Source organism: Dicentrarchus labrax, unplaced genomic scaffold (assembly GCF_905237075.1).
Source record: "Dicentrarchus labrax unplaced genomic scaffold, dlabrax2021, whole genome shotgun sequence".
NCBI lineage: Eukaryota > Metazoa > Chordata > Actinopteri > Moronidae > Dicentrarchus > Dicentrarchus labrax.
Genome location: NW_026136706.1, coordinates 4,575,041 through 4,596,754, shown reverse-complemented (window position 1 = coordinate 4,596,754; position 21,714 = coordinate 4,575,041). Strand labels below are relative to the sequence as shown.

The 21,714-nt window shown below is 39.2% G+C and overlaps 1 protein-coding gene across 6 annotated transcripts in view; it reads left to right on the top strand.

Moving 5' to 3' along the window:
* LOC127365670 (nck-associated protein 5-like) overlaps positions 1–20,606 on the top strand; it is a 70,559-nt gene extending 49,953 nt beyond the window's left edge. For 4 of the 6 annotated variants that reach the window (XM_051404021.1, XM_051404022.1, XM_051404023.1 and 1 more), the window contains 7 exons: positions 3,006–3,185; positions 3,322–6,242; positions 6,622–6,736; positions 7,571–7,646; positions 12,314–12,700; positions 15,806–15,901; positions 17,363–20,606. In XM_051404021.1, coding sequence (XP_051259981.1) covers positions 3,006–3,185; positions 3,322–6,242; positions 6,622–6,736; positions 7,571–7,646; positions 12,314–12,700; positions 15,806–15,901; positions 17,363–17,364 — 3,777 coding nt within the window. In that variant the 3' untranslated portion in view covers positions 17,365–20,606. Of the gene's footprint in view, positions 1–3,005; positions 3,186–3,321; positions 6,243–6,621; positions 6,737–7,570; positions 7,647–7,833; positions 7,873–12,313; positions 12,701–15,805; positions 15,902–17,362 lie in introns of those variants that run through there. The other 2 variants (XM_051404025.1, XM_051404026.1) reach the window with 2 other exon arrangements.
* Positions 20,607–21,714: the final 1,108 nt, after the last annotated feature.

Here is a 21,714-nt window from a genome sequence, read left to right as displayed (position 1 = left end):
ATAATCTTCGTTCACCCTATAAAATAGTCATGTTTGAATTTTATGGAACAGAAATAAAAATATTAAGGAAAGTTATTTCTCAAAGTGGAAAAACATTGAAATATATGAAGGGGAAAAAACATCTCCACAGCCCTCGAGTTTGCCCTTGACTTTTAAGCATAGCGCCACTCTGATTGAGGGTTTTGTTAAACTGTATCACTTGTGTCAAATCTCAGATACCCCTCGACATGCTGACTGTAATTAGTTCCAAGATTAATCCGCGCAAGCATGGTCAAATGTGGTCTTCTCCCACAATGCTTGGGAAATAAAGGCTAGCACGGATAATCAAATAATAGGTGAATATCAATGAATGGACCAAATCACTTTAGTCCCCAGCTCCCTTATGCAATTATTTCCTATTCACATTAATTATTGCTAACAGATGACACTAATGACTTTGAGAGGAAGCTGGCCATGCAAACGATCAATGCTATTTTAAATGGGGTCACAGCACTTGACACCTTTGGGCCCCTTTGATTGGAAATGGCACCGATGCAAACAGCATCTGCAGCATGCCAGTGTATAGTGCCAGCAGTTCCTATTAACAGACTTGGCTTAAGACCCACATCTTTCACAGATAAGTGGAACTGAAGACATTGAACACTGGTATTTTCTAGTAGATAATTCTGACTTAAGCACATTTTCAGTACATGTTTATATCTTTCCTATCAAAATCTTAAAATAGATTGATAGAGTCCATACTTTACCCTGTGTAATAATCAAAGATGCCATTTTCATTTTGTAACACTTGTCCAGTGTGTAACATTTAGGAGGATCTATTGACAGTAATTAAGTATAATGTTCGTAGATGTGTTTTCATTAGTGTATAATCACCTGGACTTTTAAGGCTTTGTTGGCACTAATGGTGGTTTTCATTAGTCCGAAAGTGGAGCTGGGAATGACATCACATCCGAGTTGACTGAGTTCTTGTACAACAAGTCGCGAAACCAAACTCTAGCCAAGTTAGCAATACCAGTTGTTAACAACAGATTACCCTCTATTTTCATACTCATACAAACATAACAGAAGTTGGACAGCAATGTCTTTGGCTGATTTAATAAGACAAAAAAGACAGAAGTGCATCTTGGATTTTGAAGTTGGGGTTGGTGAGGTCTTTTTTTAGTTAGAAATCTGATTTCAGGGGGCGTTCTGGTTCTAATAATTGACTGGGAGTTTGGAAATTCTGACTTCAAACGCATTGCACAATAATTGTTCATACTTACAGAGAACAGACACATTTATTTTCTGACACATTTCTCAATTTCAAAAGTTTCAAAAAGTGAAATTTACTTATACTGCATTTTTTATTTATTGTTTGTCTTATCTGAAAATCTGTTTTGTTAATAAGGACTTTGAAATTGAAAAGCATGTGCTTACCAGTTTCTATTTGCACCACTAAAGAAATAAAGCATTACAAATACATTAATAAAGTGTGATAATATAATCATAGACGAGATCAAATCAGGTTTTTGTGATGGTGAGGCAATATTCTGTGGGAAAACAGCTGCTCAAATGAATAATTGGACATTTGAAATGACAAGCTAAACAATCATTTCAGCACTAACATGTCAAGTTCAATGAAGTATTATATTAAAGTATCACTTTTACAACAAAGACAGGGTTACAAATAATCCATTCCACTTAGAAATACACTGGTACCAACAGTTCTTCTGAATAATTCAACCACAGAATATGAGAAAAATGTCCACTCTTTGTCTTGTCAGTTGTTAGTTTGTCTCTTTGTCTCTCTGAGACACTGTTATCTATGTTATCTATGTTCTCCAGAAAACCAAAAACAAAGTGGCTACAAGGTGTGTAGCATTTTTTTTACAGCTGGGTGTCAGCTATGAATCTGATTCAGTGTTACTATGAAATTATCGGATGGCTGCTTGGTCACTAGAGGAAACTGCTGCATCTGCTCTTCAGACATAGAACTGGGGAGTCTAGTCCAAAATAAAAAGTATGCAGTGAAAGTCCTTTCAAGACTTTCAACATTCCTTTCAAAGCTACCTCTGCCATCACATCTTTACCTTTTAAGTATTTTGCATCAGACATTGTTAGAGAAAATATTCTGTGATATCTAGTGATATCTCTGAGTTATACTTTTGCCTGCTATTACACAAACTATTCAATTAAGAGGCTTACAATGCACTTTTCTTTCCTCTGTCACAATGAACAGGCACAGTCTGTACACATGGCTGCTCTGGTATTCACAGAAAACTGTTCTTTTTCAGCATGCTTTCAAAAGACTCCAGTCAGTGAAAGATATTAATAAGAATAATCTGAGACATAGAAACACTATGTGAAAGTTGATTTTGGTTCCTTTTTGTGGACTCAACCAAAGAGCATCTTCATTTAACACCCACTAGTCATAGTGCAGTTAAGTTTGGATTATGATTGAACAACAGACACCAAGAGGCTCCATGCTCAGTGAATAGTCTGCCTTCTTAAAATGTTTCATTGACCAACTCCCAAAGTAATCATGATATGTACACTTGAAAGACCAGAGAAACATGAAAACACATTGTATTTTACAACGGGATCCATCTAATTAGTGGAGTGGAAAATGTTATTCCATTCTTCAATTAGCCTTTGGTTGGAAAGAGACATCTATGTATCCAGAATATTGATTGTCTGAGAGCTGAGACAATGACAAATGGAGAGCCATGGGGCATTCTCATAGGTTGCGTATATCGTCTGCAAAAGGAATCTATTGAATATAATGTCAGAGATTAGGTGGATGAACAAAGTTCAGTTAATTTGTGCGAACGTGAGCCATAATTACCATATTTGTCAGTACTAATAAATTAAATCGTGTATCCTATAAATATGTCTTTTGTCAATGCAGTCTTAATTTGCAAGGATGATTTTTGTAATTTACTGGACTGTTTTCATAATTGGTTTTTGCTTCCTTATAGTGTTTGATTAATTTCTGCTGATTGATTACATAATTAATTATTTTCCAGGAGGTCCAAAGGAATGGAAAAGCAGGTATTCCTGCAGGAAGGTGGCCCAGCCTGTTGAGTCTAACATGCCCACGCAGTAGCGGTAGCGGCAGTGGCAGTGAACTGTCACTATCCAGTGCTTGTAGTGAGTACTCAAGTGGCTCCCACACTTGGGCTGAGGGACGTGGATGCTCCAAGCAGGTGGGTTTCATTTATCTTCCCTTAAACTTCCTGCAATTTTAAGTATAAGTTATCAAAGTAAAGGGATCTTGAGTTAAAACAAGTAATCCATCTCTAGATGCCATTTCAATAATTGCAAATATCTCTTATAATGCAGTGCGCTACAAGCCGGGACAAAAGGATGAGCGCAGGTTCAGTATCCAGCAATCATTCTGCACCCATCGAGCAAACAGACTTGGGATGGAAGGAAGGCCACATCCTGAAAGGTCTGAAGCGTCTCCAAATGTGCAGCTCCAAAGACGCATCCTCACATGCATCTGTACCACACTGCAAAGATTGTATGACCTCCAATGAGGGCATATACTCACTTGGTGTCAAGTGTGGCTTACAAGGGAGTGCAGCCAAGCAAGTAGCCCCTACAAGTAAACCTTTCAAGGCCGGTGCAGGAATCGCTGCCCTAGACTCTGATGATGCATATGAAGATTCATCTAAATTACAAAGTAAGGAATCCAGTGACCAACCAACAAAAGAGCTTCTTTGCTTGGAGAAACTGGACGTCACAAGGGATGATGACAACAATTTTCAAGAAGTCCCTGAAAAACTTGCAGGGAATTCTGGTGTTTTTCCCTCACCTGTCACAGACAACTTCTTATTTTTGGAGGGCCCCACAGTAAAACCTGGGGCAAGCCCAACAGATAGCCTTATGCATCTGGAAGAAAAAAACAAAGACTCTCTAGAAAAACACAAGCCTTCAGGTATGAAGCTAAGTGATAGAAACAATAACCAGGAAAGGTCTACTGACCGTAAATCCAGACTTGATCATGTCAAAAGACAACAAGGTAAACTTGCAGTCAAGCAAGTTGAAGCAGGGACAAGTGATATGAGCTCTTCTATTCAGAATTGTGCAACAAGAGCTTTGAGCTGTGTGAACGTAGCCAGACAACGCAGCTCCTCAATGGAAGTTCCCCACTGCAGAGGCCAGGCATGTCAAGCTGGCAGTGAAAGCCAGCACTACACCATCTCAGAATTCCCACAGAGGAAACCTAAACCTCAGCTTTGTGAGTCAGCAAGAAAGGCTTTCATTTTGCGGAGCAAGAGTGCAGATGCAGGACAAGAACAACAAAAGCATACACATTCTCCTCTCCACCAAAAGCTTATTAAGGGTCAGAGGTCCAAAGGACAGTCAAACCCTCCGGGGCACAGCGTTCCTAGCAAAAGGACCAATCTCAGTAAAACAGAAGGTTCAAGCAAGGGAGCATTATCTGAAGTTGAGAAAGATAAGGACATGCCAGTATCAACAAGTTCCAAGTCTCTCAAGAGTGTACAACAGCGCTCTCCCCTTGCCTCCCCTGTGAAGCATTCAAAGACGTTTAAATCTCCAGGGATCAATGAATGTTTAAAGAGCCCAACAAAATCCCCATTACAAATGACTAGACTTAAATCAAGCAGTGACTCTGTGGAAGAGAGCATCTATGACAACTTACCTTGCTCTCCACGTAAACAACGACGCCAAGACCAGCACTGTGATGTTTCCCGTTCAGAAATTAGGTCCCCATCCCCACCACCACTCCCAGGTCGAACTACTTCTCTTCTTCTGAGACCCAGTTGCGACAGCTTACCCAAAGCACATAAATCTGCTGGACAGGCTCGAAGCTCTACTACTGGGAAGATACCATCAAGCACCACCAAGCCACAGTCAAATCAGCTTTCTCCTATTTTACAGCCTCAACAATCTAACACAACAAAAGACAATCAACATACAGCCCCACAAATAGGTGCTGAAGGTAAGCCACAAAAAGATTTCCCTGCCAAAGTCTACCATACCCACTCATCCAAGATACCACCTGTCCCAGTTCAAGAGTCACAAGCTCCAGAGTCAGTCCAGTTATCTATGGACAGATCTGCCATGTGCCATGATGAGAATGGTGCCTCCCCTATATTGCCAAGCCAGAGCATCTTACAAAGATCCCAACAAAGTATTAGTGAGCCAAAACTTTCAGAAGTCTTGCCTCATACATATTCTAATGTTTACTATCATGGGATTGCCAATAATCTTCAGAGTTCAAGAGCTGTAAAAATGGCTCTTCCTATAAATGCTAAATCTCATGAGGCAATCTCTGGACAGGAAAACAGTACCTTCCTAGTTTTTGGAAGACAGAACAAAGATGATACAAACCCTACTACGAAAAGTGTCCAGACCTTTCAGACTTTCACATGTGATCCCCAGATGATACATGAACGTAGTGCTAATGACAAAGCCCGCAGAAAGATTGAGACCCGCTGTAACTCACTGGATTCTGAGCCCACTGTTCAACCTGTACCATCAGACAGTGGAGTGATGTTAGATTGGGGATTTGATGAGGAAGGTTGGCTATTTAAACGGTCTGTGTCTGTGTCAACTAGACCTCCCCTTAAACCAGTAATGGGCATGAATGGGGCCAAGGCTCGTAGCCAGAGTTTTGGTGCACGCTACATGGACAGGCCAAGCTTCAACAGATCTGGAAAGGTCCGTACCCAGATCAAAACACACTCAGGGAGCTCCTTGAACTCTCTTAGTGATGTCCTTCCAGGAAGTATGAGTTGCTCCAGTAGCTACCATTGCCCAATGAATCGATCCCTTCTGAACAACTTCATGATTGAAGAGGGCCTGACAGTTCCCTCACATCTGGGATCCTCCAGTGAAAGACTTCAAAGTCTTAAACAACAACGAGAGCAGGCTAGGCGCCTTCAGATTGAGCAACAATTTTCAAGTGCATTTGGTGAGCCAGTTTCTGAAGAACCAGAGAGACAAAGTACTATAACCACAATTGAAGAGAAAGTGATGCTTGGAATAGAGGAGAACTTGCACAAGACTCAGGAACAGGAGAGAACCATTGAAGTGAAACAAAAATCTGGCTCAACTTTGGCAAATTGGTTTGGCTTTCGTAAGAGTAAGCTTCCTGCTCCAAGCAGCAAAAAGACTGATCCATCGAAGGTAAAAGAGGACAAGAGAGAGCAAAAGATTACATCGCTCCTGGGAGGAAAGCAGACAAAGTCTGACAAAAAGAAAGACAGAAGAAAAAGCGATGGAAAAGACTGGTAAGAAATCTTTTGACTCTGAACTCTGTGAACTTAACACAATTCCTTCCAAGGTTTGATGTTGAGATTTTCACTTCATTTGAATTTTTATCTCAACATTAAACCTTCAGTGCTTGTTCCAGCAGACTTTCTTATAGCTTACTGCCAATGAAGTGATTTACTGCCTCAGATGACTTCGCTCATTTTTATTAAGTGGCCTTAGACACATCTGTCAGTGTCCCTAGCCCTGAGACCAGTTGAGACACATTTCATACAAAGGATTGCCGTCAGGTTTCAAGAGATATAGGGTAATTTATCAGCCAAATCTCCAGAGGCATGTTGAGTCAATATCAGACAATCTTTGTATGTAGTGGTTTGTTGACAAACTGTTTTCTTTCAGCTCTGTGGGCAGAAGAGAGTCTCATGATGCAGTGCGGGCATGCATCTCAATGCCCTGCCCAGGAATGTCCCTGAATGAGATACAAGGACACAGTGACATCACTGGGGACCCAAAGGTAAATCAAATCATTACCAAATACAAATGTATTTAATTGGTACACAGCCAATTTTAGTTCTAATCACAAATATGTCTTCATGCAAAGATGTACTACAACCCTATTTTATTATGCAGTATATTTATTACAGTAATATGACAATACTCTAATTGCACCAGGAAGACACAAGGAAACAAAAACAACAAAAGACTCAGTGGGATCAAATGAAAACAGAAAAAGGTTACATGACTGTCTTAACAAGTGAGACGTACTTCAGGCTAATTCCACCAGCTGTCCCTCAAACCCGCTTACGCACAGTTTCATCATTTCGGCCTTTATTACCAAGCCTTATTTGAAGACCTTTAAATTTCTCACTGTGTCCATAATTTGGAGCCCATTTATTCATCCAAAGAATGTGAAAAAATAGAGCACTATGATGTAGTGTTGAAAACCTGTGAAACTGTGTACATTAACTTGTGCATGGAGGGCTGCTTGTAGAGGACCTCACATCCCTCCTCCTACCTCCCAAACTCTCAAGAGCAAATCGAGCATATAGATTGCAGTGCATCAGCCAAAATAAATAATGTTGGTGGCAATGGAGAGGCCATGAGATGAAATTGAGGATAGAAGCAAAAGCAAAATGTAGCAAATTCATGAATAAGTTACATTATGACTCTGACACCATCCAGGTTAGGTGTTCATTGTCAGCTATAGCCACACAGGGATTAGTACCAACAGTACAGTATGATAAGGCATGGTAGATAAAGGCAAGAACTAAACAATAATACTGTGCATGTATAAGCTATAAAAGAAGATGTGGGTGAGTCTTTTTTTTCTCCTTCTACAAAAATACAGATGCAGATGGTGAACCTGAGAACTGATGGTGAAAATGGATCCACAGTGAAAAGCCCCAACCAGGATTCTGTAATAGGTCAGATTTTTCTATTCTCTGATTTGGAGAATTGCCCATAATTCTTTACAGTCACTGGAAATAGTAATGGATCCCCCTTAAATGTCTTGGTACCTGAAACAAATCTAAGCTAACTTAATAGCGAGGTTTGCTGTGTCAATTCAAGCATGCTAGCCTTAAGGTTGTATCTGTGCTTACCATTTTACAGTTTGCAGACAGAAGTGAAGACCAAATATGACATATATGTGTAAGTCATAAAATGATAAATATGCTATAAGCAGTCAAACAAACATGCAAAATGCAGAATTCTGTCAGTGTGTGCTTTTGCCTCCATATTTATGTTCATTTTATTTGTTCTGCCTCTGCATTTCTTGTTTTGGGTGGCAACTTGGATCAGGACAAATAGGAACCATTTCACCACAGTTGTATTTCACGCAGAGTTTGCCCATTAATGGGGATATTGTTTATAGCCTTGACTGCTCATCTTCACAGATCCATGCACTGAAAGTTTGCATGCACAGGCTCATCCAATCAGGATGAGCCTATTCATCCATATGAGGGCCCAAGCTCCCCCCTGGCCAGCCTTAGTAGAAAAGTGGACCCACACTGCTGTGGGAAGATCAACTGGATTGTTCCTGCACTGAATGCGATTGTGATATTGAGTTGGACTGAGGACAGGATTATCCTTTGTACAGCCCATCAATTAGTTAAAGTAAGCCAAGTGGCACAAGTGGACAAACAAAGCTGCTGTTACAGATATGCAGCAGTTTGACATGGTTATGTTTTAAAAAAATGTTTTTGAGTAGATTGGATCAATCCAAAGGAGCTTTTTTACTGAGAGCCATGAGACTTCTTATTAACTACACTCATTTACAACAGTATTTTTTTATAGTGCACAGTTAGGCCATCAAATCACAGCCCACCCTAGTCTTTATTGAAAGCTTACTTATAGCCCCTGTAATAGTGAGTTTAACTCATGGGGTCTGGCTCTCCTGAGATTTTTTTAGGTTTTTAGGTTCCTCATACATACATGCTTTTTAAGTAGGACTGTGTGTTCATCTAAATAGCTTTGTATCTATCAGATTAGCCAAAAAAGTAATTCTTAGGTTAATGGAGAGGCCAAGTACTCAGTGAGTGGCTCATGTTGTAAGTCCAGGGAATCTTAAGGTGTTCTTGAAGATGAAACAACAGAACCGAAAACAAAAATGTCTTCAGGCACTTTAGGCAGACCAAGTGGAGAAGTTATATTGAATGCCTTTATTTAGTTTTGCATGTTGGTTTGACCACCGGCAAGTTTTGTCCTCTCTCCATCTGGGTGGAAAGAGTAAAAACTGATTTTAAAAAACCAACAACAATATTTTTATCACAATCATAATGAAATAATACAAATACAGAGGAAACAGCTTGAATACTTTTTAGGTCTTTCACTACACCCAAGTACACAAGGCTAATGAAATTCAGTAAAAGCAATGCGCAAATACTCAGAGAGCTATTGAAAAATGTTTGAAAGGGACCATAATTACTGGTATACCAACCAAATATATACTTGCAGTTGTACATAATACAAATTAAAACGGAGTATGAAAATTATTAGATCACTGAAAATCCGTGCTAGAAAAGATCCACTTGGTTTCTTGTAAATGAGAGCCACTCCAATTGGGTCAGCTGTGGGTCTAATTGTATTGTGTCAAGTCTAATGACTGAACAACCCAAAAGATAATGGTGCGCCATAATCACCACAGGAGAAAAACATGTTTTTTGAGGCAGAGAGAGAGCGAACAGTGATGTAAAATCCAATGCACTGCTGCTTTTTCAATAGCTGATGCTCATTAATAGGTGATGCATCGTGTTGCCGCCAGTATTGGTGTTTTCTCCCAGTCTGGGTCAGTTTGGTTCAGGATCACCTGTCCCTAGGTCCTTTTCAGATTTATGCACACCAGGTTTGGGGTTTCCACGTGTCCATTTTGGGTTAAGTGCAAAACCTTGGATTAGTCAAAAAAGAGAGAAAGACAGACGAGTAAGAGGGTGAAAGTAGACAGGAAGTAAAACTTTCTTTGCTCCTCATTTCATTGCAGTCACTAAATTAAAAATAGCAGCAGATAAAACTCTCCACATCGCTCAGGTAGAGGACTGGTGACAAACCCTGATGAAATTTCATTGACCAGAGTGGCACCATCGGCAAGACGCTGCAAATATCAAGCATGTTTGATACGGACTGACGCCTGCCCTCAGGGGTTAATCACCTCATTAAAATTTCAGCACTGCACCAGCTAAGCACGCTCATCCAAGCCACAACTGAGTCAATTAACTTTGCCTTCAGCTGTGAGCTGAATTATACCGTCCAGACTTGGCATAAACTTGTTGGGCCTCATGTAGAGTTGACAAAATGATGCTTTAAAATAAGACAAACCAAAATAAGTTCTGTACAGATCAACAAACATTCAAATAATGTCTATAGTGTTAGATAACACTAAGAAACTACAATTGTACAGGTTTTGGCTGTGGATTTGGAATAATCAATCTTCACTATTCTTTGGTGAAGTTATTTCTTATTAAATCGGACTTCTTATTCTAAAGGCCAACTGATTTAATTGAACTGTGCACAGATCTTATGTGTAAATTACATATTATGTGCACCCCTGTGAGTTCCCAAATTGGAGAAATTTCTATTTTATATTTTTGGTTCCATGATGGCACCCCCTGGCTGTGCAATAACCAGTCAGAATGTAATTGGTTCTGCGTCTACTTAGAAAGGGATTTTTGTTTCATATCAAACAGCAACATTAACACTATTATTACATTATACAAATAGTATCCTATGTTTTAAAAAGCAGAAAAATTATCACTCCAGTGTCCTCTTGACATCGAGCAGGTATTGACTGCTCTTGGTACAATCAAGAGGAGATGTGAGAAGGATAAAAACCTCACCGTCCATGTTAAAGGCTTGTTGAAACCAATCAATTCTCAGCCTCTGTGATTCTGCCTTTCCAGGGAAGACTGTGTCACAGCGGTTCTTGTTAACTTCCAACTTAAGACCAAACTAATCAATAATGTCTCTGCTCTATGTCTTCTCAATTCAATTATTTCTTCTTGTTTACAACAAGGTAAAAATACTCATTTTCATCTCAGGCAATGCTTCACTAACAGATAGAGACACTTAAGACTAATTCTTGATTAGCACTAGTCATATGTTGACTGTTAACTGTAATGGATGTTAGACAAGTTGCCAGGATGTGTCCGTAACTCATGCTTTAAATAAAGTTACTCTGAGATGTTTTCAATGCTGTGTACATTTGAACGTAACCTATAATTTTACCTGAGTAGTTAGTATGACGTGAAAGGTAAAACTGCTACTATGATACTGCAATGTTTCTCTGTTTTCCCAAGACTGAATTTCCATGCCAACAAATAGCTTCAACTTTATTTGTACATTTTTAACCTTACCCTATTCACATTTTCATATTTGTTAGAACAGCATGACTTGTAATGTGACAAATCTGAAAAACTCAATTAATTTGAGCACTCTAGCTTCAAAAACGAAATAAGGAAAAAGTGAAGAAAAATGAGCTTGTAGAAACCCAGAAGAGGGGTGTGAAGTCTCATGTGTGCATGCCTTAATTAATAAAGGGGGAGCAGCTGTTGCTTTTGCTCCGGTGTGTGATTGCCTACAGGTTCCTGCTACGGGGTACATATTAAACTGCGAGCCATGGCAACAGCTTGAGGATATCTTTTCTTATTTTGATTTTATGCTGCTGTGATACGCCTGTTTTTTTTAGATAGTGTACTGAAAGATTTGTTTTGAAAGATAGATGATTCCCTGATCCAAATCTAAATGATACAAACTTATTTGAGATGCAAATAAACATGGGTGTAACAACTGTGATATAATATGTAATTCTGGAGGCACAATGTCAGACTTTCGATTAAACAATGCAAATTCTGCATCTTTAATCTTAAAGTTGAGAAACAACACAGTTATGTTTGATATATTGCAAATAAAATACACACATTTGGAGTGTATTTAAATATCATTTCATATGCCATTCTGTACATTTCATATTCACAGTGTGATCAATGCATGCTAGTCGTTACACACCCATTAAACAGCATCTGTAATGAAAAGCAGTGGTTCAAGTGGGCTTGATTTGCATTGGGCGAGTCATTCTCTGTGGCAGGGCTACATGTATGGTGTAATTAGCTAAGCAAATCATTACCCTGCCTCACATTCATGTGTAATAAGATTGTACTGAACCACCATTTTTCAACTTGGCTTTTAAGAGGAAACCATTGCCAAGTTTAAGATTGAGTAAAAAAAAGAGAACAGACTAACCATCTGTTGCGTGTCTTCTTTGAAAGGACCAAAACACAACAATAGGATCGGCTGCTTAAAGCCCAAAGCAACAGTAAGGATAATGCCGCAGGAATAACATGGAAATAATTAATTATTGATTGGTAAAGCTGCCCTCATTTGAGCTTTTTCACTGATTCACATCTTCAGTTATTATTTCTAGCACAGAATGAGAGGCAGTTTTTTCTCCAAGTGGAACAGCTTTACACAGACTTTACATATATTTTAAAGGTTTCTTTAGCACCACTTCAACCATGGTTACCCTGTTGTTTCATTCCTGTTGTGCTCCCTCTCTCTCCCGCTACCCTGAGCCACTTCAACTGTTCTCCCTGTGCCGCAGGCTTCGGCTGCAAGATGCGAACGTTGGACAGTGGAATCGGGACCATCCCCCTTCCTGAATCCTGTTCCTTCTTCTCCTCCATCCTGCACCTCCTCCCCAAATCCACATCAACCCCAGAACAGTCCCTCAGTCCTCCTAGTGTCCCTGGTTCCTCCAGCGAGGACGTGTCTCCTTCCCCATTACCCCGGTGGAGAATACCCTCCAGCTTTAAGGACAGCAGCCATGCAGGGGTGCCAAGCTCCCTGTCCGACTCCTCCATGACCCATATCCAGTCAGTGCCTTTCCCCACTGTGGCCTTCCTCCAGCCCATCCAACCCCAGTCTCAGCCCATTGTGACCTCTGCCAGTGTGTGTGATTCCCAGAGCAGGCTACCCAGACCACCACAAGGTACAGTAACGCAATAAAAGTCAGCAAGAAGCAGGACTGCAGAAGTAGTGCAGGTGATGCTTGTAGGGTTTTCTTCTTTTTTGTGCTGTGGATTCATCTGGTCTCATGCAGGAGCATTTTCATATTTTATGTTAAAGGTCTCTTACTTTTTCTGTAAGGTTTGCTTGTAGAAGTAATTATTTAGCTAACACTCTTAACTGCACAAACCGCTCCATTTGGAGCATCAAGGTCTGCTTTTGTAAATCAGCATTTAACAATTTAGCATTGTCAGTAGTAACAGGGGATGCAAAAAATTGAGAAAATATGGCCATGGTTGTCAGCATTGTGTCATTGCAGCACCAGAAATGTTGTGACAGAAATAAAGCAAGAATTGTTTGACATGAAGTTAGAGGCCAAAAAATGTCTTGCTTAAATGAAGTGGTCCATTACTTCAACTTAGACTTAGTCTAGGGATGTGATAGTCACGGAGATGGATGAGTGACGCGTTCAGTTATAAAGACCATGAGCTAGCAAACCTAAGGGGGCGAAGCGAAACATTATTTTTGTTCAACAAGCAGCGAGTCTTCCAAATTATTCTTTTGATCCATGTCTTCTGTCTGCCTTGAAATACAGGATTATATAAGCAACACCAACATTTAAATCCAATGTTTCTGCAGACTGCACCACCCGCTGTGCATATGTTCCAGGGAAGAAGAAGAGCACAGCAGAGCGGCGCAGTCAGTGGAAATATTTTAACATTGGCTTCGCCATAAGCAAACATCGTATCATTCAAGGCAGATAGTAGACGTCTATGAGATCACTAAAATACCTTTGAAAATGGAACCCACTGCTGGTTACAGGTTAAAATATAACATTTAGAATTGTATCCAAAGGTTTGCATAGCAAACTGAATCACGAATCGATGTGCGTCACAAATCACAGCTAACCCTGGCAGCTGGTGGAGTGGGAGGATGTTTCTAGCAACTACTGAACTGTAGGTAGTCAGACCATAATACTTAGTTGAAGTAAATTATTTTAGTTGATTTTATTAACTCCAAATTCCTTCAGATTAGAATTAGCATTATAATTCCTTAATCTGTCGGTACACACTTTTTTAATGTTCTCACTCATCGTACTTGCCACTTAAAAACAAATAGAAATATTTAAATACACTACACTACATTTATATTACAGAGGTCCAGGGATCCTTTTTAAAATGGCCATGCCAGTTTGTCCATCACCAAAATTTAGCCTAACTTTGGAGAATTATTTTGCCTTCCCAACATGATAGCATGACATGGTACCATGGTACCGATGGATGTGCTTCGAGTTTTATATGATATCACTCTCTTCACTCCAGCTTTAAGAGTCTGCTATATCCTTTGAAACACAGTGTGAGTGAATTAAAACTTTAAAAAAGTTTAGCAATGTCAAAGTAGGGTTTTGCTGGGTGTATTTGTGCTGCTTCTAAAACTGCTCCGGAAGTGGAGTTTACTAACCAAATAAATGGAAAGCTCCTCCACTAAACTCCTGTGCTCATCTCATAGACCAAAATTGAAAGTTAGGATAAAGAAATGTAATCTTTACACATAAATAGCCAGTTTTGATTCAATAAATTGTGCTCTACGGTAAAGAACAGGCTGTAAACCTTTCTGCCGTATGTTGTAGCTCCTTTAAAAAAGGATGTCTCCAATGGAAGTTCTGCTTGGGTAGCTCATTATTCATTTATCTATTCTAAGGAGAACTTCAAAGCCACATTCTCACATGAGGAAATGCATTTCATGAAGATTCATTCCTGTCATGTTCACTGCTTTAGTTTCACAAGTGTGCCAGGGAATTTGAAGGAGCAAATATCTATATATAACTACATATAATAGACTACTGAAAGCAGCAGTGGTTATAATGTGTCATCACGACACTGATAGCCTTCACGCAGGAGGACACATTGTGGACATGGTCTGCTCAGTATGTTAATCAGACAGCATGTGTCACAGAAAAACACTCATTTTCTCTGTCAAGATAAAAAGATGCATTTTGTGTGTTGGTAGCTTTTAATGGGTCATGTTTTCAGAGTGAAGCCCCAAGGGTTCTCCACCACACAAACAATATGTAGCCTATTTGCACCTGCTCTGTTTAAGAAGGGGGGGGGGTTAGAAGTGCATATGGCCACAGCACAGTTCAACTCATTCTGTGGCTGTAATAAGAAAGATTAACCTTTTGCTAAACCCCCTTGGTTATTGTTGCCTGTCAAGCTTTGCAGTTTGCAGTGATAACGCTGGCAGATTTACCACTCGCAGTTTTAAACAACTGGTCCTTGATTTCAAAAAGAGGCAGACAAAAACAGGCTTCTCGTTTTAGCCTGCAAAGCTAACTGACAACTGTTTGTGGCAGATTGTATTACCCCTAGCTATTTAGCTTATTAGTTATTTTATTATACTTAATATCTTTCACTTCTGGTGTGTTTGTCAGATGTAGCTAATGAGACGCTAACATTAGTCTAAACTCTAATATTGTAGCCTCGAGGACCAGCTCTCACAAAATGGGGAAATACTACACAGTGCATGTGGAATGAAGCTTTTGTCGAACCCCACAAACAGCTTATAAAATGCTCCTTGGGCTAATAAGTAACTCACGGTTTCTAAGGAGCCACACATATAACCACAGATAAACTCAGTTAAATTAGAGACAGGGCAGATTGCTAAGATTACATCAGACTGAATGTTGGTGAAATGTATATTTGAATGTTTGTCTCCTGAGGGACTTTTCCTTTTACAAACAGTGAATACTTTTGGCTGTTTGATATAAGCAACCTAAACTGTCACTCCATATCTGGCAAACTAAAATCTAGCTTCATTCGCACAGTGTTTCAGTTGAGCTCAGTTCCGATGGTTGCCACTTTAAAATGAGAATTATAGATTCATTATGTTTCAAGATGTCAGACCTCCTTTCACTTTGAATTCAGAATGATAATCTTGCTCTCTTTGAGGATGTCACATGTCACTCTGTCAGTGTCACTCTGTTCTCTGAACTCTTTGAGTATTTGACTCCTCTGCTTGAAAGGAGAGAGAATTAAATCTGACTGCTGAGAAAACCTCTGAAATGAGTTTCATTTTGTGGTTTTTCCAGGTGGATTGGAACCAAAGAAGTTGACCTATATCAAATCGAAAACACGAACTACTCCGAGCCAACAGAAAGAACAGACAAGACTTCAGCTTGCCAACTGTAAGACGCAATGCCACAGGTTTATTTAGGAGACACATTTAGGAAAAACATCAGCTCAAAAACCACGTTATGTTCTGTGCCAACATTTTTCACATTTTTAGTCTGCGATTTTAAAGAGAAGTTCCTTCTTAATACTATACAAAAAAAATAATGAAATGATTTCTGGTGATCACCTCTGAAAGTCACAGTGACCCAACTCACCTCCTGAAAGGAAGAAAGTTCCTGATTCCAGACAAAATGAATTCACAAGTGTTATTGCACCCTTAAAATGGATGTTCTGCCCCAGCCTTGGAGAATACAAAAGAATACTGTAATCAAATTCACTTTACAGCTTAAAAACTCTCCAAATGTTAATTAAAAAATGTTTTTTTATAAGAGTTTTATTTGCAAGTGTGTTATAAATTAAAAGGTTTTTCAACTTTTTATTTCACTTATTGCAAAAATGTCTTGTCCGACATATTCAAACTTTATAAACTGTCACTACAAAGATGATAAAAACTGCAACAAATTCATTTGTTCACATTGTGCGAACAGCACCGTTCGCCTCAAAAACTACACTTTCCCGTAAAACTCATTTCCATCCCCACTGAGCAGAAATAAGCTTAATGGTGGCAACTAAACACATGACTAACACAAGTTTCCCAAACATCATTTGCATCTTACTACAGTACATTAACGCTGGGATTTACAGCGTGTGTGTGTGTGTGTGTGTGTGTGTGTGTGTGTGTGCGTGCGTGCATGCATTCGTGCGTGTGTAAGTTAAACAACCAGCCACAGGTTTGAGGCTGCTCATGAGCGTCACACAACATAGTCATGAAGAGTATGTGTTGCCTTTGGGTCTAGAGATTGACTCCTTTTTTTACTCACAGAAATACACTCATACAGAGGTTTAATGCTCTGTACAATATTAAAACGCACATATACTGTGAACTGTTTAAGTAGCTGATTCACAGTATGTAGGGAAGCGTGATGCAGCTTCACCATCAACATGCAGGGCAGCATGTTTCTTCAAAGATCATCTCCAGCCCATTTCAGTCAAATCACAAGTTGTCTATTTGCATTTAAACCACATTTCCTTGTGTAGTGCGACTGAAACTGATACATGTTAAATTTACCTCCAACAACACTTTGATACTATTGAAATCACCATAAACTGTAATTTAAGGTGCTCTGCAGTCAGCAGAAATAATTGCTGACATTCCTTTGAATAAAATTGGTTGTGTATGTGCAGGAGAATTGTACTGCAATATGTGATGTAACCATTCCTGAGGAAGTAAACACACATAATAATACTGAAATGTGCTTCCTTCACCACCACTTATATATAAATATAATAGAAATAATGCATTATATAGACACATTTTCTAACTGTGCATGTTACTTTTCCTTTAAATAACATATTTGTTTTTGGAAATTGTTTGCATGACTCCAGATCTCACTCGGCTCTATCTTCCATTTCAGAACTTATGAAGCTGAATGAATCAACCTGAAACGAGGAATCAGGAAATCAGTTGGATTTATCACTCTAACACACACACACACACACACACACACACACACACACACACGGAGGATCCCTGAATCCCCCAGTTTGGACAATGAGTCTGTGTATCAGGATGAAAACGCTCAGAACTGGAAAACAAGTGAGCTTGGCATTGCAGGCTTCCACCTGTGCTCAGTGTAGTGTGGAGATACTGAGTAGCCTTTCAGGTGTAGTAATGAACCTTCTGGCAGCCATTTTGGAGGTCTGGCATCAGCTGTGGGCAGATGATTAAATGTCTAAATGTACAACAACTCTGCTGTCTCTCACACACATGGTTATTTTTTCTGCTGTTTCCTCCCCCTCGGAGACGTAACATTTATGCAAACACATAAACAGACAGGATTTGTTTTTTTAATTGCAGGTTCGCTAATGTAGCACTTTCATGGCAACCTGCAATCATCACCATCTTATTAACACGTCTGAGTTGCACACGAGTACTAGTACTTGGCTTGGTTTGAGCTAATATTAGTGGCCAGCAGCTTGAGCAGCCAACTGGTTTGTGGACTAGCCTTGAGTTTGGCATTATGGAGGTTTCTTGGAACCAGTATATTAGGACAAGAGTGTGGAGCTGATTGTGGTCACCCTGGTAGCAACTTGTCAGTCACAAGCATACCCTGCTTTGTTTATTTTACTCTAAATGGGACCATCATTTACTAAATGAACAACATGTTGTACAGAAGAAGACTTGGCACTAGTGACTGAGACTATAAACTCATTAGGAAACTGTTTACTGAGTTAATAAGTCAAGTGTTTAGTCGAGACCTTTTCTCATACACTTCTATATAATCAGACCTCTTGTCAAACAGTGGAGTCGCCCCCTGCTGGCCATAACAAAGAATGCAGGTTTAACACTCTTCCACACTGGCTGCAGATTTCAGACCCAGAAGCTTCGTCCACTACTTTATATACAGTCTATGTGTACGACTAGTAATAGTACCGAGAAGAATTTAAGACAAGAAGACAATTTACAGGGTTGCAGTGACCTGGATGCAAAAACTGAACTTACTAAATGGATCTAGTGTTCAGCTGCCATCATTAAAAATTCTATTTCTCACATTGCTCATTACTATGTGGACATTATCAAGGATTTTGTCTACACACAGAAACACATTCAACCTATTTCATACATATATAATTTTGTAGGCTGTTGGTAAAAATAAATGCATTTATTAAGTTTGACCACTAGTAGACAGAAAAAATACATATAATTTTTTTATTACATTTAAGCCAAAATAATAATATTAATATTCTCTATTCTTTATCTTTGTTTTGGTCTCCACCAGCTCTTTAACTTGCTAGCTGTTCGACTGCATGCGCTTTGTTAATGAGTGCGATCAGTTAGCTTACAGTGGGTTTCTGTGGTGGCTCCAGTTCACCATCAGACCTCCATAATGGCACCAGTTGTGGTCACTTTTAGACACTGAAAGACCTCCACTAAAATCCTGCTGAACAAAGATTATTTAGCCACATTCCTTTGCATTTCCAGACATTTTATTAAATGTTTATGTGAAGATCTAATTCTGCTTGAGAGCTAATAAATATCTAAGCTAGAATAATTATGTCAGTAATATATTTTTGAGCAAACCTTAAGAAGGTACCTTGAGATTACAAACTATGACGTCCATCCTGAAGACTTCGATGTACAGCACTAACTACTGAATGCCATTCATGAGCTCTATACCTGACTGAGTAATGTGATTCTTTAAAGTGTGCACTATCTTGTTGGAAACCCTTTTTTTATTGTCACAATGTTAAACTTGCATGCAGCCACCCTTGGACTTATTATAACCAGAGAAATGCATCCTAAGAATCTGATATATGAAGACTTTCATCACAAGAGGTGGAAAATACTGATGTGTGAAAATGTAATGTGCACTTTTTCGGTCTTTTAAAAATACCATCCGTGGTGACCGACTTCCACACCTGTTGTCATTTTAAATAAGTGTCACATTTCACAAGTCTCATCTTGTAATGAAACTCCTCATATGTGAACTGCATTTTGTACGTTTCCACAGTTATGACATCAAGACAAAGCGGTGTGAGTTTTGCATGTAACCTTAGTTATAAAGCACCTACTGTAGTAAGCACATTGTGGACATTGTTGTGCTAGCTCAGGGAAAATACCATTTATTGTCTCTGATAGATGCTGTGGATTTAATAAGTAAACCTCAACTTTAACATCTCATTGCAGTCAGTTAACGCACCCGATTTCATTGTAACGGTTTAAGGATATTACCTGAACTCAATATTCTCCTCTTGTCAGTTTTTGTCTGTACATTTAACTGTAAGATATCGCACCGCGGTTGCTCAGTTTCTCTCTCTATTATGTATGCTGTGTCCTTTATAGTAATGTTTTCGGTGTTTTTGAATGCATCCCAGCATATTTGACGGTTTTAGCTGCTTTGCGATGTTTCTCTCCCTCACACCTTTGTCAGCTCCCTCGCCTCTCGTGTGTAGATATTTGCCAAAATACATATTGCCAAACACATCTCTGAGCTAAATCACATATACAGAAAATGAATGCAACTGAATCTACATATCAGACTTGTCATGGTGACTATAGCCATATTCATTTGAAACACTAGAGACAGTTTACAGTTTCATGTGATGTAGAATTATGGAGCACTGTAATGTTGCACAATATCATTAGTCATGTCATCTTACTGTATTTACCTCTTCTTTAAATCACTTGCTACATGTCTATGTTGAAGGTTATATCTGTCAAATTAAAGTCAGTGGACACACACAGGTTTAATAAATGAAAAATGTAGCGTACACAGGTGAGACGAGGTGATAATGGATCAGGGAACAGATTGGCTGTACTGATACGGGTAGATGGAGCATGGCGTCTGTGTTTTTAAAATGGCTCACATAATGAAGAGCGTCACTCTCACAAGAGTATTGTATTTTTTTAACATTTACTCTAATGCCCTGTATTTGTACTCAGCACTGATGAGTGTAATTTACCATTTATTGCACATATTGTTACTCACTATTGCAGTTATTCTCCTTCTAAATGTTTTTTTTTTTTCAGAACCCGATAATAACAGTGATGTTCTTGTGTGACAGTCACCTTAGCAGTACGAATTGAGAATTGTATATTGCTGATATTCTTTGTTTTATGTAAAAGAAGAAAGAAAAAATAAACTATTTCAATACTTATACAGCAGTAAGGAGGTTGCTTTATGGTTTGTTGTATTTGACTGAATTAATGTGGCTGTAAAAAAGCTCCATGTGGCATTTCATGCTAACATGGGAGACAGTTTTCCTCCCAGTTTGAGTGTCCACTTCAGACTCAGTCCAAATCTCTGTGCTTGCCAATATGAAAGATGGAAGCACTACAGAGCAGTGGGTCCACTTACTTTTCCAACTCTGCTACAACAATAAGTGTTGTATTTTTCATTAACTTCAAGGTAAACAACTCGCAGAATACCAACCAACATGTCATGGGCACTGGACCGATGTTTGTCAAACTGGAAGCAAACTCCTGCTGGGTTGCCAACAGTGCTGTCGGATGGAAACTAATGGGAAAAAACCAACACGGAAGAAGAATGGTTATTCTAAAATTGACATGGATTGCAGGAATTGGTGTGAGGTGAATATAGTGAAGCAAAACCGATGAGCGTCTGTATAAGAATTCCTCTTCAACACTGGCAGGCGGGGGTCACGACTCCTGTCTTCTGGTTAGTGTTGACATTTTTATCATCGGTCCATAACGCCACCCCCCTATACTCAAAGGAATGGTTTGACATTTTGGGAAATGCGTTTATTAATTGTCGTCCGAGAGTCAGTTGAGAAGATCAAAACTGCTGTCATGTCCGTTATGTTTGATATGAAGTTGGAGCCATGAAGATGTTTAGCTCAGCTTAGGGGGTTGTGTATATTACAGGTTATTTCTTGGCCACTGTGACTAAATTAAAACCATAACTTGTTGTTCTTCCATGTCAGTTTTATAAATGGATTGTACAAACCAGATATAACATTTCTTGTGTTGATAGACAGATTATAGACTGAGCCAGTATAGTTGTTTCCACCTGCTTCAAGTTTCTGTGCTACATTGCAAAAACAGCCTTTAAAACCAGATTGTTTTTCTTTTCAGACAGAAAATAAAAGACTAATTTCCCAGAAACGAGGCTTATTTACTTTCTTGAGATTCCTTATTATAAGTGTAAACTGAGCTAACCGTCTCCTGGCTGCAGTGTCATATTCAACAGACAGATATGAGAGCGTTGTCATTGTTTTTATCTACCCCTCAGCAGGAAGACCAATT